At 54.6% G+C, this 19,307-nt stretch overlaps 8 protein-coding genes across 8 annotated transcripts; 5 read left to right on the top strand and 3 right to left on the bottom strand.

The window, feature by feature from the left end:
* Positions 1–1,122: 1,122 nt before the first annotated feature.
* On the top strand, positions 1,123–4,694 carry F5144DRAFT_596556 (isoleucyl-tRNA synthetase; the record flags this gene model as incomplete). Its single annotated transcript, XM_066790810.1, has 5 exons — positions 1,123–1,252; positions 1,409–1,701; positions 1,755–2,931; positions 3,029–3,520; positions 3,586–4,694. 5 exons carry the CDS (start codon positions 1,123–1,125, stop codon positions 4,692–4,694), a joined length of 3,201 nt encoding a protein of 1,066 aa, XP_066639153.1.
* A 1,025-nt stretch (positions 4,695–5,719) lies between these two features.
* On the top strand, positions 5,720–6,353 carry F5144DRAFT_586866 (uncharacterized protein). The gene is made up of 2 exons (XM_066789795.1): positions 5,720–6,256; positions 6,322–6,353. Exon 1 carries the CDS (start codon positions 5,972–5,974, stop codon positions 6,182–6,184), a length of 213 nt encoding a protein of 70 aa, XP_066639152.1. The 5' UTR covers positions 5,720–5,971; the 3' UTR covers positions 6,185–6,256; positions 6,322–6,353.
* A 445-nt stretch (positions 6,354–6,798) lies between these two features.
* F5144DRAFT_395789 (uncharacterized protein) lies at positions 6,799–7,815 on the bottom strand. The gene has a single exon (XM_066784764.1). It carries the CDS (start codon positions 7,607–7,609, stop codon positions 6,875–6,877), a length of 735 nt encoding a protein of 244 aa, XP_066639151.1. The 5' UTR covers positions 7,610–7,815; the 3' UTR covers positions 6,799–6,874.
* A 621-nt stretch (positions 7,816–8,436) lies between these two features.
* Positions 8,437–10,168, top strand: F5144DRAFT_624243 (Alpha/beta hydrolase family-domain-containing protein). Its single transcript, XM_066792191.1, has 2 exons — positions 8,437–9,034; positions 9,095–10,168. Exons 1-2 carry the CDS (start codon positions 8,685–8,687, stop codon positions 9,939–9,941), a joined length of 1,197 nt encoding a protein of 398 aa, XP_066639150.1. The 5' UTR covers positions 8,437–8,684; the 3' UTR covers positions 9,942–10,168.
* A 534-nt stretch (positions 10,169–10,702) lies between these two features.
* F5144DRAFT_607073 (uncharacterized protein) lies at positions 10,703–11,534 on the bottom strand (the record flags this gene model as incomplete). Its single annotated transcript, XM_066791528.1, has 2 exons — positions 10,703–10,896; positions 11,015–11,534. 2 exons carry the CDS (start codon positions 11,532–11,534, stop codon positions 10,703–10,705), a joined length of 714 nt encoding a protein of 237 aa, XP_066639149.1.
* Positions 11,535–14,402: 2,868 nt separating this feature from the next.
* Positions 14,403–15,709, top strand: F5144DRAFT_661050 (uncharacterized protein; the record flags this gene model as incomplete). The annotated part of the gene is made up of 4 exons (XM_066793280.1): positions 14,403–14,486; positions 14,567–14,744; positions 14,799–14,914; positions 14,968–15,709. The coding sequence occupies 4 exons, from the start codon at positions 14,403–14,405 to the stop codon at positions 15,430–15,432; spliced, it is 843 nt and encodes a 280-aa protein (XP_066639148.1). The 3' UTR covers positions 15,433–15,709.
* Positions 15,710–15,926: 217 nt separating this feature from the next.
* Positions 15,927–17,343, bottom strand: F5144DRAFT_586860 (mitochondrial 54S ribosomal protein uL22m). The gene is made up of 3 exons (XM_066789794.1): positions 17,238–17,343; positions 16,252–17,160; positions 15,927–16,189 (listed from the first exon to the last, which is right to left on the bottom strand). The coding sequence occupies exons 1-3, from the start codon at positions 17,275–17,277 to the stop codon at positions 16,050–16,052; spliced, it is 1,089 nt and encodes a 362-aa protein (XP_066639147.1). The 5' UTR covers positions 17,278–17,343; the 3' UTR covers positions 15,927–16,049.
* A 791-nt stretch (positions 17,344–18,134) lies between these two features.
* On the top strand, positions 18,135–19,122 carry F5144DRAFT_498950 (uncharacterized protein; the record flags this gene model as incomplete). Its single annotated transcript, XM_066786296.1, has 2 exons — positions 18,135–18,549; positions 18,608–19,122. 2 exons carry the CDS (start codon positions 18,135–18,137, stop codon positions 19,120–19,122), a joined length of 930 nt encoding a protein of 309 aa, XP_066639146.1.
* Between the last annotated feature and the right edge of the window lie 185 nt (positions 19,123–19,307).

The raw sequence follows: 19,307 nt of genomic DNA, 5'->3' as shown, positions 1-19,307 counted from the left end.
TGAGGAGATCTGATAGAGACTGCGTGTGTAACGGCGCTGGGGCTGAGGGATGCTGGTGGCTGAAGAAGAAAGAGCACATCGACGGCGTAAAAGCATCGATACTTATAGCCCACAAAACGGAAACTGCCCTCGGATCACAGCCTTTGATGTTGATGTTGAAAAGGGGGGGGGGGGTCGGCGCAACATTTGACTCGGGCCGACCGCCTTCTATTCACGCCCCCATCTGTCCCTATCTTCAATTGACTCGCTCAACGACATTGGCCACACGCGGAATGTTCATTGGGCTTTTCTGCGCAAATCTGAAAGCCACCAGTGCAGCAACCGTTGTTTGCTTTGCCCTCAACGAAAGCTTGCTTTAAGGTGTGGGTATAAATAGACAACAACGCCTGCCCAAATGGGGTTTCAATGGGTCTGAATAGGGGGATGGTAAAACAAACACCACAACTTCGTAGGCCATCAAAGCAGAGATAATTCATCATTCTAACCGGGAGAGGAAGTCTCCCTCAGGTGTAAGTCAAAATTTGGGGGTTTCAAGGGCTTCGTATTGAAGATTGTAGAGCTACAGTAGAGCAGCGGTGGCTCAAGTCTGTTTGGCGGAGTTTCATATTCACTTGACCTCCGCTGCGCTCTTTGTCGCCTATTTACAGTGTCTAGGTACCTCAACCACCACGGTGGCGTTTATGTTGTTTAAAGGGTGGCTGGGACGAGTACCCCTCCTAGTGTAACTCCGCCCACATGCATTGTCACCCCTGAACAGCACCATACCAGTGTAACACGGCCGCTACCTACCCTAGCAAAATCCTCGCCTGATACAAGATGAGAGAATGAAAAGGGGAATGTTAATAGGAGCAGATCACTGGTAAACGAATAATACCTAAGGGCCTAGTTGGTAGACTTCCATGTTAAATATTACAGGACGGCTCAGCTCAGCCAACGGCCCCCAACCAGTCACTGCCCTCGGCAACGCCACCTTTTTTGCTTGCCTTTTCTTCTTTCGTGAGTCACACAGGCACAGCACCCAAGCTACAATTTGCTTCGCTGCTCCGCCTGTCTTCACTCATCCTCCGATCATTTCAGTCGACTTTTGATACCGCTTTTCATTCCAACAGAGAAAGCATCAAGATGAGCATCAACTTTGCTGCGACTGAGGAGGAAACCATTCGGTATTGGAGAGAGATCGATGCTTTTCAAACGCAGCTACGACTTTCGCAAGACCGGCCAAGGTTCACCTTTTATGATGGCCCCCCGTTTGGTATGTTTTAGTTTCTTTAATAATATCGTCAATCCGCTACAGGACATCGAACGGAATGTACTGACAGTGTATAATAGCGACAGGTACATTGATCCCAGATACACCGCGAGCGTGAAACCCCAGCAGCCCATTTCTTTCTAACTACCACCTTTCCAGGATTACCACACTATGGGCACCTCCTCACCTCTACCATCAAGGACATCATTCCGCGATACTGGTCCATGAAAGGGTACCATGTCACTCGCCGCTTTGGCTGGGATACCCACGGGCTTCCCATCGAATATGAGATTGATAAGAAATTTGGCACCTTTGGGCGTGACGCCGTTATGAAGATGGGAATCGGAAAATATAACGATGAGTGTCGGGCCATCGTTATGAGGTATTCGGCTGAATGGAGACACACCATCGAACGCTTAGGGAGGTGGGTAGACTTTGACAATGACTACAAGGTACGGTGTCTGGTACCGTCATGTTTCGTATCGAAATACTGACCCTTAAGTAGTCAATGGATCTCAAATTCATGGAGTCCTGCTGGTGGGCGTTCAAGAAGCTCTTCGACGACGGGCAAGTCTACCGAGCCTACCAGATCATGCCCTACTCTACCGCCCTCTGCACGCCGCTTAGCCACATGGAATCGAAACAGAACGAGAGAACGACTCGAGATCCCGCCATCCTGGTGTCATTTCCTATCCTAGGCGTCGAAGGCAAGGAGGACACCTCGCTCCTTATCTACACCACTACTCCCTCGACGCTCCCTTCAAATCTGTTCATTGCTGTCCACCCCGACTTCACATATCTCGAAATCCTCGACGAGGCAACCGGCCGCCGGTACATCATGCTACCGTGCGGCCTGTCCATGCTTTACAAGGATCCGAAGAGAGCGAAATACCGGGTCCTCGGCAGACTAGCCGGCAAGTCCATGGTTGGGTGGAAGTACAAGCCTCTGTTCGACTACTTCACTGCTGCCTTTTCGGATTGCTTTCAGGTGATTGCTGCAGATTACGTCGAGGCGGACCAAGGGACCGGCCTTGTCCACCAGGCGCCAGCATTCGGCCAAGAAGACTATGATACCGCAGTGTCTGCTGGCTTCATCACACCCAGCCGCTTACCACCGTGCCCTGTCGATGATGAGGGCCGCTTTACTGCAGAGGTTTCGGCGTATGCTGGGCAGCATGTCAAAGCAGCCGACAAATTTATCCTCAGAGACTTGAGGTCGACTGGCCGTCTGATTGTTGAAAGCCACGTTTCCCACGTCGACAAGTTCTGTTGGAGGTCAAATACGCAGCTGATCCGGCGTGCCGTCTCTTCGTGGTTTATCAAAGTCACAAACTCCGTTCCGGATATGTTGAAGAACCTGGAGGAAACGACGTGGGTCCCGTCATTTGTCAAAGAGAAGCGGTTTGCCAACTGGGTCTCGAACGCCCATGATTGGAATGTTTCCCGAAACCGTTATTGGGGGACTCCGCTTCCTCTCTGGGTCAGTGATGACTACAAAGAGATTGTCTGCGTGGGCAGCGTCGAGGAACTGAAGCGGTTGAGCGGCTTTGAAGGGCCGCTGGACGACATCCACCGGGATAAGGTCGATGGCATCACCATTCCATCAAAACGTGGAAAAGGTGTTTTACGTCGAGTTGATGAAGTGTTTGACTGCTGGTTTGTCCTCCGCTTCAATGTCCCTGGTAAATACCGCGCTAACTCCGGAGCAGGTTCGAATCTGGGAGCATGCCATACGCTTCAAATCACTTCCCCTTTGAGAATAAGGATGAGTTTGAAAAGGCCTCTTTCCTGCAGATTTCATCGCAGAGGGCCTTGATCAGACCCGTGGCTGGTTCTACACCCTGACCGTTCTTGGAAACAAGCTATTCGGCATGTCTCCCTTTCGGAACGTTATCGTGAACGGCCTTGTTCTCGCCGAGGACCAAAAGAAGATGTCCAAGAGCCGCAGAAACTACCCGGATCCCACGATCATCATCGACGAATATGGGTCCGACGCATTGAGACTCTACCTCGTCAACTCCCCCGTCGTCAAGGGAGAATCCATCCGGTTCAAGGAGTCCGGGATCAAGGAAATCGTTTCTCGTGTTCTGTTGCCTCTCTGGAACAGTTATCGTTTCTTCCACGAACAGACCCTCTTATACAAGAAGACGACAGGTCAGGACTTTACGGTGCGCACCGTGTGGGACAATGGAGGACCGCAGAATGTTATGGACAAGTGGATCCTTGCCGATTGTCAGAGTCTGCTTCGCTTCATGGAAGAGGAAATGCGAGGTAAGTAACCCCTTGTTGACTGTTGGGCCAGGCATACCCAGACCGGCGTCTAACAAAGTTGCTAGGTTACCACCTGTACACGGTTGTGCCACGGCTGTTGCAAGTGATCGACAACCTGACCAACTGGTACATTCGCTTCAACCGCAAACGTCTCAAAGGCGTTGCGGGGCTCGGCCTTGACGATACCACGGCCGCCCTGAACACGCTGCTGCAGGTTCTGTTCACCCTCATGCGCGCCCTTGCTCCGTTTGCACCCTTTATTACCGAGCACATCTATCAACTCCTCCGGCCACAGCTGAGCGTTGTCACGGCTCAGTTCGAAGACGCGAGAAGTGTGCATTTTCTCCCCTTCCCGACCGTCCAGGAGGCGCTGTTCGACGAAGTCATCGAGCGACAGGTCTCGGCGATGCAAAAGGTGATACAGTTAGGAAGGTTGGCCAGGGAACGGCGCAATCTGGCGCTCAAGACGCCGTTGTTGTCGCTTGTGGTGATCGCCGACCGCCAACCCTTAGCCGACATCGATTCTCTCAGAGCATACGTTCAGGAAGAACTCAATATCCGTGACATTACTTTGACTGACGATGAGGAGAGATACGGCATCATCCTCGAAGCGAGGGTGGACTGGCCGACTCTGGGCAAGAAGCTGAAAAGAGATGTTGAGGTTGTTCGCGGGGCCCTTCCAAGTCTTACCCAGCCACAGCTCAGACAGTACCAGCGCGAGAAGAAGATTACCGTTGCGGGCATCGAGTTGGCAGAGAACGACCTGACCATCGTTCGGGTCATTGGGAATGACAGAGCGAAAACGGATAGCGAAAACGGCCCACAATGGGAACCCGCCTTCGCAGATGACATGATCGTTTTGCTCGACGCTGCTCCGCACCCTGAACTGGTGGATGAAGGAGTAGCCCGGGAGATGGTCAATCGCATTCAGCGCTTGCGCAAAAAGGCTGGCCTGGTGCCTACGGACGACGTCCACATGCGGTACCGTGTTCTGGCTGACCCAGATGAGATTGGGCTTGATCGATTGGTGGCTTCTCAGCAAGACGTGTTTGTGGCTGCGCTCAGAGGCTGGCCTGAGAAAGCACAAGAGGACCCGGGTGAGGGCTCTCTGATTTTGGAGGAGGAACATTCCGTGGGCAGTTTGGTCCTAAAACTACAGCTCGCTCGGCTTTGATGAGGCCATTCATTTGTCAGTTGATACGTACCTAGTAGTAGGTAGCAATTCATCAGAGTCACACGTATGCGATTCCGGCGCAGACGGACGGCGTTCAGCCGTAGGTGAGTGCAAGTTAATCAAGGAGAGCGGCGGTGGACTCGTTGACCAAATTGTGTGGTACGAGGCCGGAGCGATTGATGGGAGGGGAAAACCGGGGTTCAGTTGTTCGAGGAGAGAGGAGAGACACACTTCATGCGGACGACAATACGCATTCGGATAGCCTCTACCTAGGGTTACTTAGTTAGGTGTTGATGAGGGGCTTTCGGCCCTTCCTTGAGCTAAATAACCGTGTGTTCCTGTCGCAGGGGCCATCAGGGCATGATCAAGCTCCTTCGTTCGGGAGTACACCGCGGAGAAAACAATACCCCCTGAGCATCAACCCACATTCCATGCGGCATGTACGCAGTGCATACCTAATTAGTAATGCCCAAGAGTTGCGGGTCTGCTCTTTGGTATTTTTTTTGTCCAGGGGGTTTGGCAGGATACAAGTAGGTAGTTGTGAATATGAGGAAACTTTACCATGGAGTGTGGTGAAGAAGACTCAGGCGCGGACTCTATTATTGACCCGAGGCCGACCCCGACAGGCCGCTGGTTGCAATTAAGAAACCCAGGCACTCGAGTCACCGCTATACTTGCCAGGGCATTACGGCATCATGAGAAACGTTGGTATTCCCGGCCAACAGCCAGCATACCAAATCTTGAAATCCTCCGCAATAGCCGACGGCTGAATCCTGATTTCTTAGTAATGATAGGTTTAGCAAATCAGATTCCCTTCGCTAACAACATAGTTCTCAAGGATCGCAACATTTGTCAAGCGGCGGGCCGAGCTAGTGCGCTTGATATGAGTTGGCTTACCTACTTGGGCTCGGAGAGGCACTTCCGGAAGTTTAATCACAGGAGTAGAAGGGGGGATCTGAGGCGTTGAATCCTACCGTGTACATCCTATTATTCCTTCCCTACAACCCTCTCTCGCGCTATTGAGCTGCAATTGGGTTGATCCCCCTCTGTAGTCCCCCAACAAGGCCCGATGCGTCAAGACCCGCTTGGTCTTTGCTTCACTCGTCTAGTCAAGGTTACACGCCATATCCGTTGTCGGTCTCTCAATTGCGCCGGTGTGGGATATTTAACCTGATAGCCCCCGAGTTCTTCAAGAGACAGACCAGAACCCAACACCAAGTCCACCCACAACAACAGCCTAACAAATCTTATCCATCTCTCAAACCTCCAAACCCAAAATGAAGTTCCAGCTCATCTCCGTCTTCCTCGCCGCCCTCCTCCCCCTGTCGGCACTCGCCGCACCGGCCGCGGGCAGCGCCGACGTCGAAGCTCGGGGCGAGCTCCACGCACGCCGGTGCCCGGCCAACGCCAGCTGCTTCAACGGCCGTTGCCACTGTCAGGACCCTTGCGAGGGCGGCCTCTGCGGCTCCTACGACTGCGGAGCCTGCTAAATTGGCTCTGGGCGGGGCAATGATACATGACCCCCGGATCCCCTGATTGCTTGATCCCTTGTCTCGGAAGATGTTAGTTAGTTCCTTGATTCTTGGCTTGGTCCCTGGATGTTTTTGAAGTGCTAATGTATTGACAGTTTATCGGATCTCAAGGATGAGGGGTACGGGTTAAAGGCTCTTGTGGGATGCCGATTGAAGAGCTATATGTAGGCGAGGAATGCTATAAGTCATCGAATTCTAAGTCTTCTACTCGCTTGCGTGCCAATGCCAGACACATGCGACATATCGCTACAGTGATCTTTGCCCATCATCATACGGAATTGAACACAGATCTAGAGGCCTCAAAAAGGCGAGTTACCACAAGAGCAATATTGTAACCTGGCGTGATTTACTACAGGGGTATCAGAGTCAAGTGTTGTCTCTAGGTACTAGGTAAGGTGAGTCCGAGGTTGAAGTAAGCTTTAGAGCGACGTTCGCATTTCCGACCGAGCCAATCGAGAAAGAAGATGCGATAAAGGCCAATCATTAAGTAAAATCTAAGTTCTAGTGATTTCTAACAAACAATAACTCCTAGGTACCGCTGACTACATTACTTAGTATCATGTATCATTCCGAGCCTCCGTATAACAACTTGAAGCCAACATGCTGAGCCTAGCGTCACTTTACCAGACCCATACGCGACATAGCACGTCAAGTTTGCGCAATGCCACCATCGACAGCGACCTCGCTCCCGGTCATGAAGCTACTATCTTGCGACGCGAGAAACGCTGCCACCGCTCCAATCTCAGCCGTGTCAGCCATGCGCCTGAGCGGATTGAGCTCGGCGACCGCCTTCATGCCTTCCTCACCCAGCGCCTCCACCGCGAGCTCGGTCGCCGTCGGTCCGGGAGACAAGACGTTGACGCGGATGCCGGTGCCCTTCAGGTCCTCCGCCCAGGTCCGCGCGAGGTTGCGCACTGCCGCCTTGCTCGCGGCGTAGGCGCTGAACGCCGGGAAGCCTGTGGTGCCGGAACTTGATCCGGTGAGGATGATCGAACCGCCCTTGCCCATCAGCGGGAGCGCTTTCTGAACCGTGAAGATGGCGCCTTTCACATTCGTGTCGAAGGTCTCGTCGACGTGCTCGGTGGTGATTTGGCCTAGCGGGAGTGGGCTTCCCGTCCCGGCATTGGCGAAGACGATGTCGAGGGTCCCGCGTTCCGACTTCACTGCGGCATAGAGCCGGTCGAGGTCGGCTAGATTGGAGACTGAACCCTTTACTGCCCGGGCGTTGGGGCCAAGGTCGGCCACAGCGGCGTCGAGCGCTTCCTGACGGCGGCCTAAGATGAAGACAAAGGCGCCCTCTTCGATGAAGCGCTTTGCTGCGGCGAGACCGATTCCCGTAGCGCCGCCGGTGATTACGGCAGTCTTTCCGTTTAGTCTAGTCATGACGGGCGTCCTTTTTTGGAGTTGCACGGAAGCAGGGAACTGTTGAGTCGAGGGTGTTCAGTTTTTGTCGAGCGTAGTAAGGTTATTAGGGATTCAGAGTAGTAAGTTTAGGTGTCGTGGTGGTTTTTCACGAGCTTGATTCTGCTAAAGGACAGGCCTTGAGAGCTTATATGGTACATGTACTCTTTCGGCCCCCAAAGCACCCTCTCCCGCATCCTGCCCGATGACAAACGGTTTTGGTGACGCTTGCCAATTGGCACTCTCTGACAAATAGAGATCCCACTGACAAATGGCTCCAAGTGACCAATCCGACCATGACGAATTCATCGCTCTGCTTCTATACTGTGTAGGTACTCTGCAATACTGCATTGAAGGAAAGCAGAACTGCAGAAGTCCAGAACCAGGCAGGCAGTAGCTGTTTTCGAGTTACTTGAGCAAAGGGAGCTCCTGTGGCGTTTGTGATTCTGCGATTTGCTCTCTTCCGATTTAGAAAAGACGGATGCTGGGTGGGATTCATGGGGGTAGGTATGGTTTATAGCTCTGATGCGAAGAGACGGAACAGACATTTGTCATACATCCGTTGCCGAAGAGAATACGCGCTTACCTGCGTGTCTTGCCCACAGCCCAGACTGGTAAATGTAATATTTTAAAAGTAATTTCCTTGGCATAACCACGTGTGACAGGCTGCATGGCAGTTTGATTCCGTTCCAATCCAGCCAGGCGCAAGGCGGTGCATCGCGTGGGTGCGTATTACGGGGATGTTTGGTGCGTATTATTGCGTATCAGTGCGTATTCCCCCCTGAGTCCTTTTATTGTCAACCACATCTCAACAATGACTTGCCAAAATGCAATCAGCCTTCTAGGCATTCGCGTATTGTGACCGGAGATAAACAACAACACGGGGACAGGCAACCGGGAAGATGGTGGCGAGCAGATAGAAGGCAGTGCAAATGTTCAGAACTTCAGACGTGTATAAAGGGAACCATTCCCAGGGGCTTCAGGGAAGAGACGAACTCAATTTGATATCACCAGCCATCCAACACCCACAGCAACATTCCCAACCATTGTGAGCACCATGGCATCCATTTTGATCGCATTCGTGGTCGCGGCTCTAGCCATCAAGAAAGGAGGAGCATCGCCGACAACCGCCAACCAACGGTCATGCATCCAAATCGAGGTCCCAGTCAGCGTTGACACCACCGCAATCAAGTGGCTGCAACCGCGGGTTGACAGCAGCATTGATGCCGTGGATTGGGTCAGGTATCAGACGACCAGGACGTCGCCCAACAACACCGAGAGCATGATGGGTCGGATCCCTGTCAAGGATACTTTCAAGATCAATGGTCAGCTCTGTGTCCCTCCCAAGGGCGCTGCTAGGCCTGAAATCCTACAGATCGCCACTCACGGCGGCGGCTTTGACAAGAGGTCAGCTGGCACCCACACCCCCGAGATACCCGAGAGCGTAGGCGACTAACAAAACACCAGATACTGGGACGCCGAGATCAAGCCCAAAGAATACTCCTACGTCGAAGCCGCCCTCGCCGAGGGCTACTCCATCTTCACCTACGACCGCCTCGGCACCGGCCACTCCTCCAAGCCCAACGCCTACGACACCGTCCAAATCAACGTGCAAGTCGAGATCCTGCGCCAACTCACCCAGCTCGCCCGCTCCGGCACGCTCGTCAGCGCCTCCAAAAAGCTCAGCGGCTGCACCACTGACGCCCGCCTCACCAAATACACGCCTGCCAAGATCGTGCACATCGGCCACTCCCTCGGCTCGCTCGTCTCCGTCGGCCTGGTCACCAACTACCCCACCGAAAGCGACGGCCTGATCGCCACGGGGTTTCTGGTCCCTAACATCCCGCTGCCCGGGCTCAACGTCGCGACGTGGGGGTTTGAGTTTGCGCGCGAGAATGACCCGGTGTTGTTCAAGGATCGCGGCTCGGGGTATATGGTGTCCGCGACCAAGGGTAATGTGCAGCTGAACTTTCTGCGCAAGGGGTCTTTTGAGCCGGAGTTGTTGGACTATGCGTGGAAGATCCGCCAGACGGTGACGGTGAGCGAGTTTCAGTCGTTGACTACCGGGTTTGGGCAGGAGGGTGCCAATTTCAAGGCGCCGTTTCAGATGGTGGTGGGGGAGAATGATTATGGTATTTGTGGCGGGGATTGTACCGGCGCGTATGATCTGGATGTGATCAAGCAGGTGTATCCGGGGGCGACGGATCTGGATGTGCATGTCCAGCCGGGGACGGGGCATGGCTTGACGCTTTCGATCAATGCGACGGCTGGGTACAAGGCCTCATTTGACTTTTTGCATAAGTCGGGGCTGTAGACTGCGCGGTTAGAGTAAAAAGGGTAGGTGATGTTCCGGGGACGGAGGCGGAAAGGAGATTGCGTTAGTTGGTTGCTGAATGTCTCGGTGTATTGAGTAAATATTATATTGCATTTCCATCCCAGGGACCTGCTTTCGATACGTTGTGGTACTTCAGGGCCAGGTTGACTCCGCCGTTGAAAGGGCAATCCATGGCATTTCATTTGTAGGTACAGGTACCTACGGACTGTAGTCGAGAGTTGCCAGTTACTCGCTCACGCGATCAAGGACTCATGCTATGCTCTCCCATTCAACGCGTGCCGAGTACCACGCTGTACAGGGGGCGTTTCCCCTTTTAGCCTAGGTAGGTATCGTGCCGAGATCCCCATTCCTGATTAACCCCCTTTACCTACCTATGCTAGAATCCGCCCCAACTGTCCATAACGGAATAGTCATACGAGTGCCACGCTCTCCACCTTATACACCAGGCGAGCGGCGACATACTGACACTACCGCCCAAGAATACAAGGCTTTCTCTGTGAGCTCTGGCCATGAAACGTTCCGAAAGGGGCCTGGAAAGTCCAAAATTGCATCTGGGGTTTCGTCTGGCATGCTGCTGCATCCGTTGGACGAGGGCGTCGTGGTTTTGAGTTGTCAGAATTGTGTAGAAAAGGCGCAAGCCCCTCGAAACGGTTCCGTTCCGTGACCACGCACGACTTACTATCAAGTTGCTGTCAGTCCGGCAGTGTGATGACAGGTCGGCCTTTTCTAGGTTTTGTAAATCACGGGGAGGGTTGGCCGCTCGAGAGTAACTCACATTCTTTACGAAGGTTGAGAGCCGGAGGGCCGCCGTCATCTCCGCCCCATCGGACGGCTGCAAAGAGCTCCTCGTACTTGCTCTCGATAAGCGTGTATATGCAGATAATCTCTTGAATCTCGCGGGCCCCAAAAATGGCGAAGAATTCAGAGAGTTGCTCTGTCCAGGACATCACAGCCGGGATATCCCCAAGCGTCCTCGCCAAAGATATTACATTGAAGCTGGAAGCGGTAAATGGCCCGTAAGATGCGCTTCTTTTCTATCTGTGATGGGTTACCAACTCTGAAACGGGGGCCGAGAGCCTGGCGCAGGAGGGTAGCAAATTTGAGAACCAGAGGTTGAGCCACGGAGCGATAAAAGCTCGCCATATCTAGTAGGGCCTCCTCTGTGCACCTCGCCCGTATTAGCTCGGGCGTTTCATCACGTAGAGCCATGTAATTGCTGATAAAGTCCATGACTCTGCGATCCCGCCATTGATAACGCCCGGAGGACTCCTGGTAGAGCAAGTCGGACGTGTATGCGGCGTACGCGTCTACCAGCAGATCATCGAGCGTTGGTATAGTCGTCCGGACAACCAGTGCCTTTCGGTCGAGCAGGTACTGCCGATAGAAGACGGGCGATGCTGTCACAAGCGCCATCAGGTCGTCCAGGTCTTCTACGTGTGAAAGAATTTGGCATCGCAGTTCGGCAGGCATCGATTCGAGGGCGGCAGCCGGTGCAGCCTCTGGAGCTAATCTTGCAGCTATCCTCTTCTGCAGTAGCGTAAAAACGCCAAGCTTTGAGGAGGTATTTGGCATGTTGGGGTTTGGGCGTGCCACTGGAGGGGCATGTAGGTTGATTCGAGGTGCAGGGTGCCGGCGGTGCTTGGGGAGGTCAAGGGAAGGTGAACTGGGCGCTACTGTTTCGAGGCTATTTATAAGGGAGGCAAGTAACGGACTGCGAGGTCAACTGACTACCTAAACACGGGGTACCCCTCAAAGAAGGTGTCACCGTGACGGCCAACACACTGAGTTCATCCGATCAAGTTGCCAACTGGAAACACTACTATCAGGAAGAGGCAGATTAAAGCAGCCAGCTTTCAAACTCTCGGAAACGGCGGTAGTTAGCAACCATAAAGGAGGGCTAATTATGGTTCCGTTAAGGGAACTCGTCGTCGGATAGGTCAGGAGGCAACCACCTCGCAATGAGTAGTAGCGTGCCTCAACGGCCCGAGCTTGGTCGGCTTCGAGAGCATTTGGGTTGAGCTAGGGGAAGAGTCACATGTGGGGAGGGGCAATATTAGTGTGACGGATGGGTTCGGCTGGCCTACCCGTCACGGTTGTATTCAGAGAGAGACAGCACCCCTGTAAATAGTCTCGGACGGCCGTTGACTAGGTTCTTGCCAGCTTGACTACAAGGTAATTATCGCTAGCATTTTAGGGATTGGTAGTGTAAAGCCATGGTAAGTAAGTACCCAGGGGTCATTTGCAACTGAAGCCCGAAGAGATTCCACCGTCCCGGGGGCCGGGGCCTCTCCGATACTTCAACAAGTTTCGGGCTGGTGGACAGTAATGGACACATCACTATGTTAGACCGGCCACAGGATCCAGTGCCTAGGTAGTGTATAGGTGACGTCTTTTCAACACGATAGGTCAGCTGCGATGAGGTTCTTTCGTTGCTTGATGCATAGGTAGTTATCACATGGCAGACGAACATCTTGCACGGGGCCGATCTTACCAATGTGATCGCCAGGCCACACATGCACCCGGCCCCAGCAACTTGGAACGCATGAAGAGCAATCTCTTTCCAGGCACAGGAGGCGAAAGGCTTACCATGCCAGCACATGACTTGGGATTGACAGAGAGCCCAAACCGTGGGGAATCCCACAATGTCTCGCCGCCGGCAGCTACTGCGCCGGCCCGCGCGCTAATTCGTGCTTCCGTCAAAAAGCTCGCTCGTTCACAACGAAGCGCGTGCTGAAACCAACCAACTTGCCAACCAACAAAACGGCGATCGGCAAGTTGTTCAGTGGTGGGGCTGGGCTTCACTTTTTGCTGAGGTCTCAGAACCGGGTCGCCAGTCGCGGAGACCCGATCCTGCGATTCTTGCAAGCCAGCTTCTGTCAGTTTTGGCGCGCTAAGCCGAGCCTTCGAAATGCAGGTTTCGAAAATCCGAGCCCAACATTCAGGGGCCATTCTCCCACTTTCCCATTGAACCCATGCAACGGGCAAGGCCGCTGATTGAGCGGGAACCCCTTGCCCCACCAATCCAAATATGGACTGCTGAAACCGCTTAAATGCGGGGCTCCATGCACGTTCGTGGGCGCTTCGTTGTGTTTCTGGAACGATGCAAGCTCGGCACAGCACCATCGAGTTCAGTCTGAGGGGCACGGGGGCTTTGCGAGTTGGCCTGAAAAGCTCGCCGGCTCCGACTCGCTTACCCCTGTGCAGCTAAATTTCGATTCGTGCTGGACCCCTGTGGGGATCTTTTGCCAAAGCCCCCAAGGGAAGCGGTTCAGACGGGTTAATGCAGGAACAGAACTTTGAGTCAATGCTCGCTCAACTTGAGATGAACCAATTGCCACCGCCTTCGAAACAATATCTCCAGGACCACCAGGATTTGGCACCCTTTCAAATCCGGGCCACTGTGGACATAATTAATAAGCTCGGCTCCAGCTATGATTTCCAAATCCCGAGCTGACGGGATATCGGCTTGGAAGCGAACCGTGCCACGCGCCAATTGCAGATACGGCGTCGTCACCCCGGGCCGCATGTCTATATCGGGACCGTTACACCGGGAGCTGAGCGATCGAGACGACACCGGCCCTGCCGAGCCCGTTGAGTGTGTCTCTCGAAGTAGGGCTAAAAGTGGTTATTCCGCAACAACATCCCGCCACGGTTTTTGTACAACGCTGGCGCGGGAGTTTGCGATGCCAATGACGTGCTGTGTCTCAGAGCGAAACATGCCCAAATATTTGATGGTGGCGGAGGCAGGGGTTTGAAGTACAACATGTCCAGAGATACCTCCCATGCATATGAGGTTCAGCCCCTCATTCTCATACCCGTTGCGAGCCAAGACAAGTGGAAGAATGAAGCGAAGAAGTGACAAGTCCTCAACAAGGGGAACAAGATCCTAAAAGGTAAGGAGCATGAGAGAGAAACTGTCACAGGAACCACCCCCCTCCTCGTCTCCACCAAAGACTGCAGGGGGTGGAATGAGTGGCTCGAGTGGGCACAGCATGATGGAGCCCTGCCCTTTCCCCGGATTGATGATTGGGCTGCCGCACCTTCCCTGGGCTGTTAAACCTCTGGCACGCCCCAGGGAGGAACTCCCGCCTTCTTGCCTTCACTGCACACACTGGCAACCGACTTCCAAGTTGGAATTCTCCTCGCGGGGCGCCTTCAATTTTCTTTCTGTTCCATTTCTCCCTGGGCTTGCGGTCCCTCTTCGTGCCTGACTTCGTTCTCGACTGCAACCCACCACGCTCATTAGTTTTTTTTTCCACGACTGACTTTCAGGTCCATTCCGCAGCCTGCGACCACTCTCTTCGCGACTGCCCTTTACGTTCACAACCACTTCAACAACCGCCGTGTCTTGTCCGACCTTGATCCGCGTTCACTTTTTACATTCACAAAAAATCCACACATCATCAGTACACATTCTATCCCCAGCGCAACATCGCCACCATGAAGGGCGCCCGGGCATTGACGATGCTGTCGCTGGCGGCTTTCGCCAGCGCCCAGTCCCCCGAGAACCTGGACGGATGCGGAGTACGTCCCAAGCCCCGGCTCCGTTGCCGGTGTTGAAACGACCCTCCATCATAACAATGGCAGCGCTAACACCCCGATAGCAACAATGTTATACCGCTGCGTTGAACAGGGCGGGCACATTCGCCTGTGCGGCCATGGATTTCAACTGCCTGTGCGGTGTTCAGAATTGGTTCTTCGATATGCGTGACTGCGCGAAAGGCAGCTGCCCCCCTGAGTATGATGTGGTTGTCACGAACGCAGTTTCCGCGATGTGTGCGAGTATGTTGCTGGTCGAGTGCCAAGAAAGGAACATTTACTGACGGTTCACACCAGCGGCCACATTGCCCCCTGGCGCCCCAGCGCCGACTTCTGAGACGACCACCGAAGAGCCAGCCCCCTCGACAACCGAGGCGCCAACTGAAGCACCCGCGGAATCCACAACTTCGAGCGTGAGTGTGATTGTTCTTGTTTCGAAGAGACAAATGACTTACATTCTGGGTAGCCCGAGACCACGACGACATCCGAAGCCTCGGAATCGTCGACAACATCACCTGCAGAATCTACAGACTCGGCCTCGTCGACGAATGCCACGCCTGTTCCGACCAAGGTTGTTAGTAGCTCCGCATCTACCTCAGCCGCCGGCGCGGCAGCAACCTCAAGCAGTTCCGAAGACGCGAGCCCAGCCGGAATCACCGAAGCCGCTAAGATCGGCATTGGTATTGGTGTCACCGCCGCTGTCCTCGCTCTCCTCGCCGTGGCGGCTTGCATCTTCCTACGCAAGCGGCGGGCTAGACAAGCCCCCACCCAAATGGACCGGTTCAAGATCTCGCAGCCCATGCCCAGCGATGAGCACGCTTATACGCACAACAACAACTCGGACTACGACATTGGATCGGGCGACCTGGAGATGAAGAGCCGGCGGTATGAGGACATGCTTCCGCGGGAGGAACCACGGCAGATGGTCTAGTTGGGCACTGCTCGAGATTTCGGACCGGCAGGGGCCTCTGGCGTAGGACGTAGGGGTGTCTCAATCTAAGAAAATGGAGAAGGAATAGCCGAGGGCTGCCATGCGTGAGAAAACGAAGCAGAAGATGCAACGAGTTGGGCTGCTATGTCGAATAGGCGGTCGAATTAGAGACGGAATGCTTGCGCCAGGAGCAAATTCGGGGATCTGCTTTGAAGGGTTGCTGTTTTAGCAGGGTTCGGCATGGTCACAACGGGACTGGGATGGGTGTCGTGCTTCTACAATGGATTCGCTGAGCTGACGTGTCCGAAAGATATTTGGACGGGGCTATCGGGTCCTGGCTTGTCGATTTTGGCGTCAGGTGTCGGGGACGGAATTGCAACTTCATTCGTGTCGAGTTGGCGGGCCGCACGCGGCGACCCAACACATTTGTTTTATTTGTACATATTTCTTGCTGTAACGGGCAGAGAAACTTGCGAGCTCAGGCCACTCGCCCTGGTTCCGCTAATACTGATACAAGTCGTGAGATTGGCCACGGTGTGACGTGACTGACAATCATGTTGCCCACCCATCTATTGGATAATACATGGTTCACTCCGACCCATCCTGTGGCAAACCATCTACCACGAATACCACTGTCGCTGAGCACTAACTGGGCGGTTGGGGAGATGCACCCAGGGACCCTGGCGGAGCTTCTTGGCCTCGCGTTCGGCAGCCTCGCGAATCCGAGTCTTTTCCTCCTTGAGGACGACCGAAATGCCTGGAACATGACTGTCAGAGGACGGCTAAGGGCGTAGCTGGAATAACTGAGAAAAAACTTACTGGCAGAGCGCAGCTTCAAGATGTTCATCCTTCCGCGAGCCCGGTATTCAGGCAACTTGCCCCGCAACGAGCCACGGTTCACCCACGCCTCGGCCACGTACATGCGCGTCGGGTCATCAACCTTGATCCACTTGCCGTCCTTGGTCTGAATCTCAACGACCTCGCTGCTGCTGCTGCTGCTGCCGGCGTTATCGCCGTCTCCCTTCTTCTTCTTGCCCAACCCCATCCCGCGCTCCACCACCGCCAAGTCGCGCGACTCCTCCAGATGCAGGCGCACCTCCTGCGCGTACTTCTTCTTGCTGAAGCGCATCTGCACCAGCGCGTCGGCCACCGTCTTGCCCCGGATCTGCCGCGCCAGGTGCACCAGCTTCTTGGTGCTCGTTGCCATGGTGGGGCTCTTGCTCGTCAGCTGCCGCTCCGTGCGCGCGATCCGCGCCGCCCGCGGCTCCCGGCTGAACGGGTCCGTCTGGTGGTGCACCTGCCGTATCACCATCTTGCGCTCCCAGCGGATGCGCGCGCGCGGGTCCGGGTCGGCGCTGCGTGCCAGGTGTTCCCGCGCGAGCGAGGCGCCGGTGAGCCCCATGCGCTGGTGGTGGCTGGCTTGGTCGCTGGTTTGGTTGGCGGCGGCGGAGCTGACTTCGTCTTCGAAGATGGCGGGGCCTTCGAGCGGTTTTTGGAGTTGGGCCATCAGGTTTTGTCGGGCGGCTTGTGTGCCGCTGAGCTTGCGTTCGATGGGGGTTTCGTCCTTCTTCTCGCGGTTCCAGAACCATTGCTTGGCGGGGGTTGTGTGGAAGCCCCGGGCTGTGGAGGGGGCATTGGTGTTTGGGGAGAGAGTGAGGGATTGGAGGGCGGGGAGGAGGGAGGTCGTCGTTGTCGTCGTCGTCGTCTGTGAGGCTGCGAGGGCCGGGGCTGTTAGGGTGGGGGTGGGGGTTAGTTGGTCTAGGTACTGTGAAGAGGCCGAGAGAGGGAAGGTGGGCATTGCTTACTGCCCCGGAGGAGCCGCCTCGACGGCACGCTGAAGCTCATGGCGGCGACGGAGATGGCATCAACGTGTGGGTTATTGTTAGGCGGGTCGTTCTTTTTGGGGCACCTGTGCACTCGGGCATTGGAAAAAGTTCGGCCGGCAAATCCCGCTGGGTGGGAACGCGCTAGCTGCATTGGGTTCCACCGTCAACATCTGGAGCCTCTCAGCGCCTTCCTGCTCTTGCACATTGGCATCTTACACGACATTTGCATCCTGCTACAGGGTCATTTCTCGATTCTACAGTTTCATCTTGACTTGGATTTTCGTCAATCGCACTTCAGCCATGGTGGTTCCAGATAACGGGGGATTGCCACCCCTGGCTGCATCCTCTCTCGCATCCCTTAGAGAAACCCTCCATCATTCAGGAAGGAGTGGGATCACGAACTAGTCTTCGACAAGGGAATCTCACAGTGTGTTAAACCAAGGTAACTAGATTGATTGCGAGTTCAATAAGTGAGGTAAATGCCAGAGGAAACCGGATCATGCTTGGCCGTCTGGGAATGGCAACACGCCGGAAATCAGTGTTGCACGAAGGGTGACGAAGAAAGTGTCTGTAACCTCTTGCCATCGTTTTCACTCCTTCCAGGCGAATCTCATCTGTGTTTTCTCCCATGTTTCTCCTCCCGACGTTGGGTCTGCCATCCATCCAGTGAAGAGCACTCAAGTTGCCGAAATTTGTTTCGAGTCGAGTGTAGTGCAGTCGTTTTCCCACTCTTTCCTCCACATTCTCCCCCTACTCTCTTCTCTATTGCGGGAGGTCGCAGGAACACTACCTAGTGCACCTCTCCGAATCACATTCCGACCCTCAATCAACAATTCCCGCATCGCGCAAGAAGGAAAATACACCATGAGGCGCATCATGGCTCCATTCGGCTCCCTCTTCCTGCTCCCCTTCCTCTTTGTCTCTATCCTTGCCTTGGATCGTTGCTTCTTCCCGAACCGCAAGGTAGCGAATTTCGCTGCCAGTTGTTGGGACACAACAAGACAACAGACAGTTCTCTGTTGCCAAATCGGCGACTTGTGTCTCTCGAATAAAATCTGCGCCGCCACCAACGACCCAAGCAAAGAGTTTCGCTACTATCGCGGAGCTTGCCTCGACTCGAATTGGACGGACCCGGGATGCCCGAACATGTGTCGTGGACCCGATGGCGACGACAAAATAGTTCCGATGCATCGGTGTCGCGGCGGCAAGTCGGATAACGAGTGGTACTGTGGAAAAGATCGTCCATCAGACGAGGACTGCAAGGAGATTGATGGCGACGTCGCGTTACCCGGTACGCAATTAGCCATGTCTTTTCCTACTTTGTCAGGTGTGCTGACGAACAAGATTAGCTGGCTTCGTTGCATATGCCACAGCAGGCATCACGCCGGATCCGATACCTACGAGTTCAGTTGAAGAAAGCCCAACCACGTCGGAAGATCCTACCAATACCATACAACCCGCACTGGGGCAACCTGAGACAACACCAGACCTATCAGACCCTCAACCGACGACTGGGGGCCTTGGGGTGGATGTTCTAACAGCAGCCCCGTCCGACCCACCGCAAGACAGCGGCGAAGCCAGTTCGGCCGTCCCAGTTGCAGTCGGAGTCGCCGTTGGAACCTCCATCCTGATCGCCGGCAGCGTCCTCGTCTTCTTCTATCAGCGCAAGCGGCGCCGTCAGGCACCGGTGCGCGCCGAGACCCCGCCCCCGTTCGAGTTCTCCTTCATAAATAGCCAGGCGCCCGGCTGGCTGGGGCCGTCGTACGGGCCCAAACCACCTGTGCCGCAGCCAGATGACAAGATGCACGACAAGAGCAAGCCCACCCCAAATACCGGAGGCACTGCGCAGCATGAACTGCCTTGAGAATGGAGGGTGATGACACTGATGGAGGGCAAACTGGGGCGGGGGAGAGGGTTATGTAGGTGTTACGGTGTCTGATCCGTTCTCGATTTGTTTAATCTACAATCTCGTTTCTCGCTGTGTTTGTCGTCGGGATCTACCTGCCTTGTTCGTTTCTGGCACTCAACGCGATAGGCTCCTTCTGGGCG

The sequence above is a fragment of the Chaetomium tenue genome, assembly GCF_020726465.1.
Source record: "Chaetomium tenue strain MPI-SDFR-AT-0079 chromosome Unknown F5144scaffold_7, whole genome shotgun sequence".
In the NCBI taxonomy this organism is placed as follows: Eukaryota; Fungi; Ascomycota; class Sordariomycetes; order Sordariales; family Chaetomiaceae; genus Chaetomium; species Chaetomium tenue.
This window is presented reverse-complemented; position numbering and strand designations above follow the sequence as displayed.

Excerpts from the sequence above, each read along its gene's own strand:
- F5144DRAFT_586866 (XM_066789795.1), top strand. The coding sequence starts at position 5,972 with ATGAAGTTCCAGCTCATCTCCGTCTTCCTCGCCGCCCTCCTCCCCCTG.
- F5144DRAFT_395789 (XM_066784764.1), bottom strand. The coding sequence starts at position 7,609 with ATGACTAGACTAAACGGAAAGACTGCCGTAATCACCGGCGGCGCTACG.
- F5144DRAFT_624243 (XM_066792191.1), top strand. The coding sequence starts at position 8,685 with ATGGCATCCATTTTGATCGCATTCGTGGTCGCGGCTCTAGCCATCAAG. Across the intron at positions 9,035-9,094 it reads GGCGGCGGCTTTGACAAGAG|ATACTGGGACGCCGAGATCA; the intron begins GTCAGCTGGCAC and ends ACAAAACACCAG.
- F5144DRAFT_586860 (XM_066789794.1), bottom strand. The coding sequence starts at position 17,277 with ATGAGCTTCAGCGTGCCGTCGAGGCGGCTCCTCCGGGGCA. Across the intron at positions 17,161-17,237 it reads GAGGCGGCTCCTCCGGGGCA|CCCCGGCCCTCGCAGCCTCA; the intron begins GTAAGCAATGCC and ends CCACCCTAACAG. Across the intron at positions 16,190-16,251 it reads CTTGAAGCTGCGCTCTGCCA|GCATTTCGGTCGTCCTCAAG; the intron begins GTAAGTTTTTTC and ends GTCATGTTCCAG.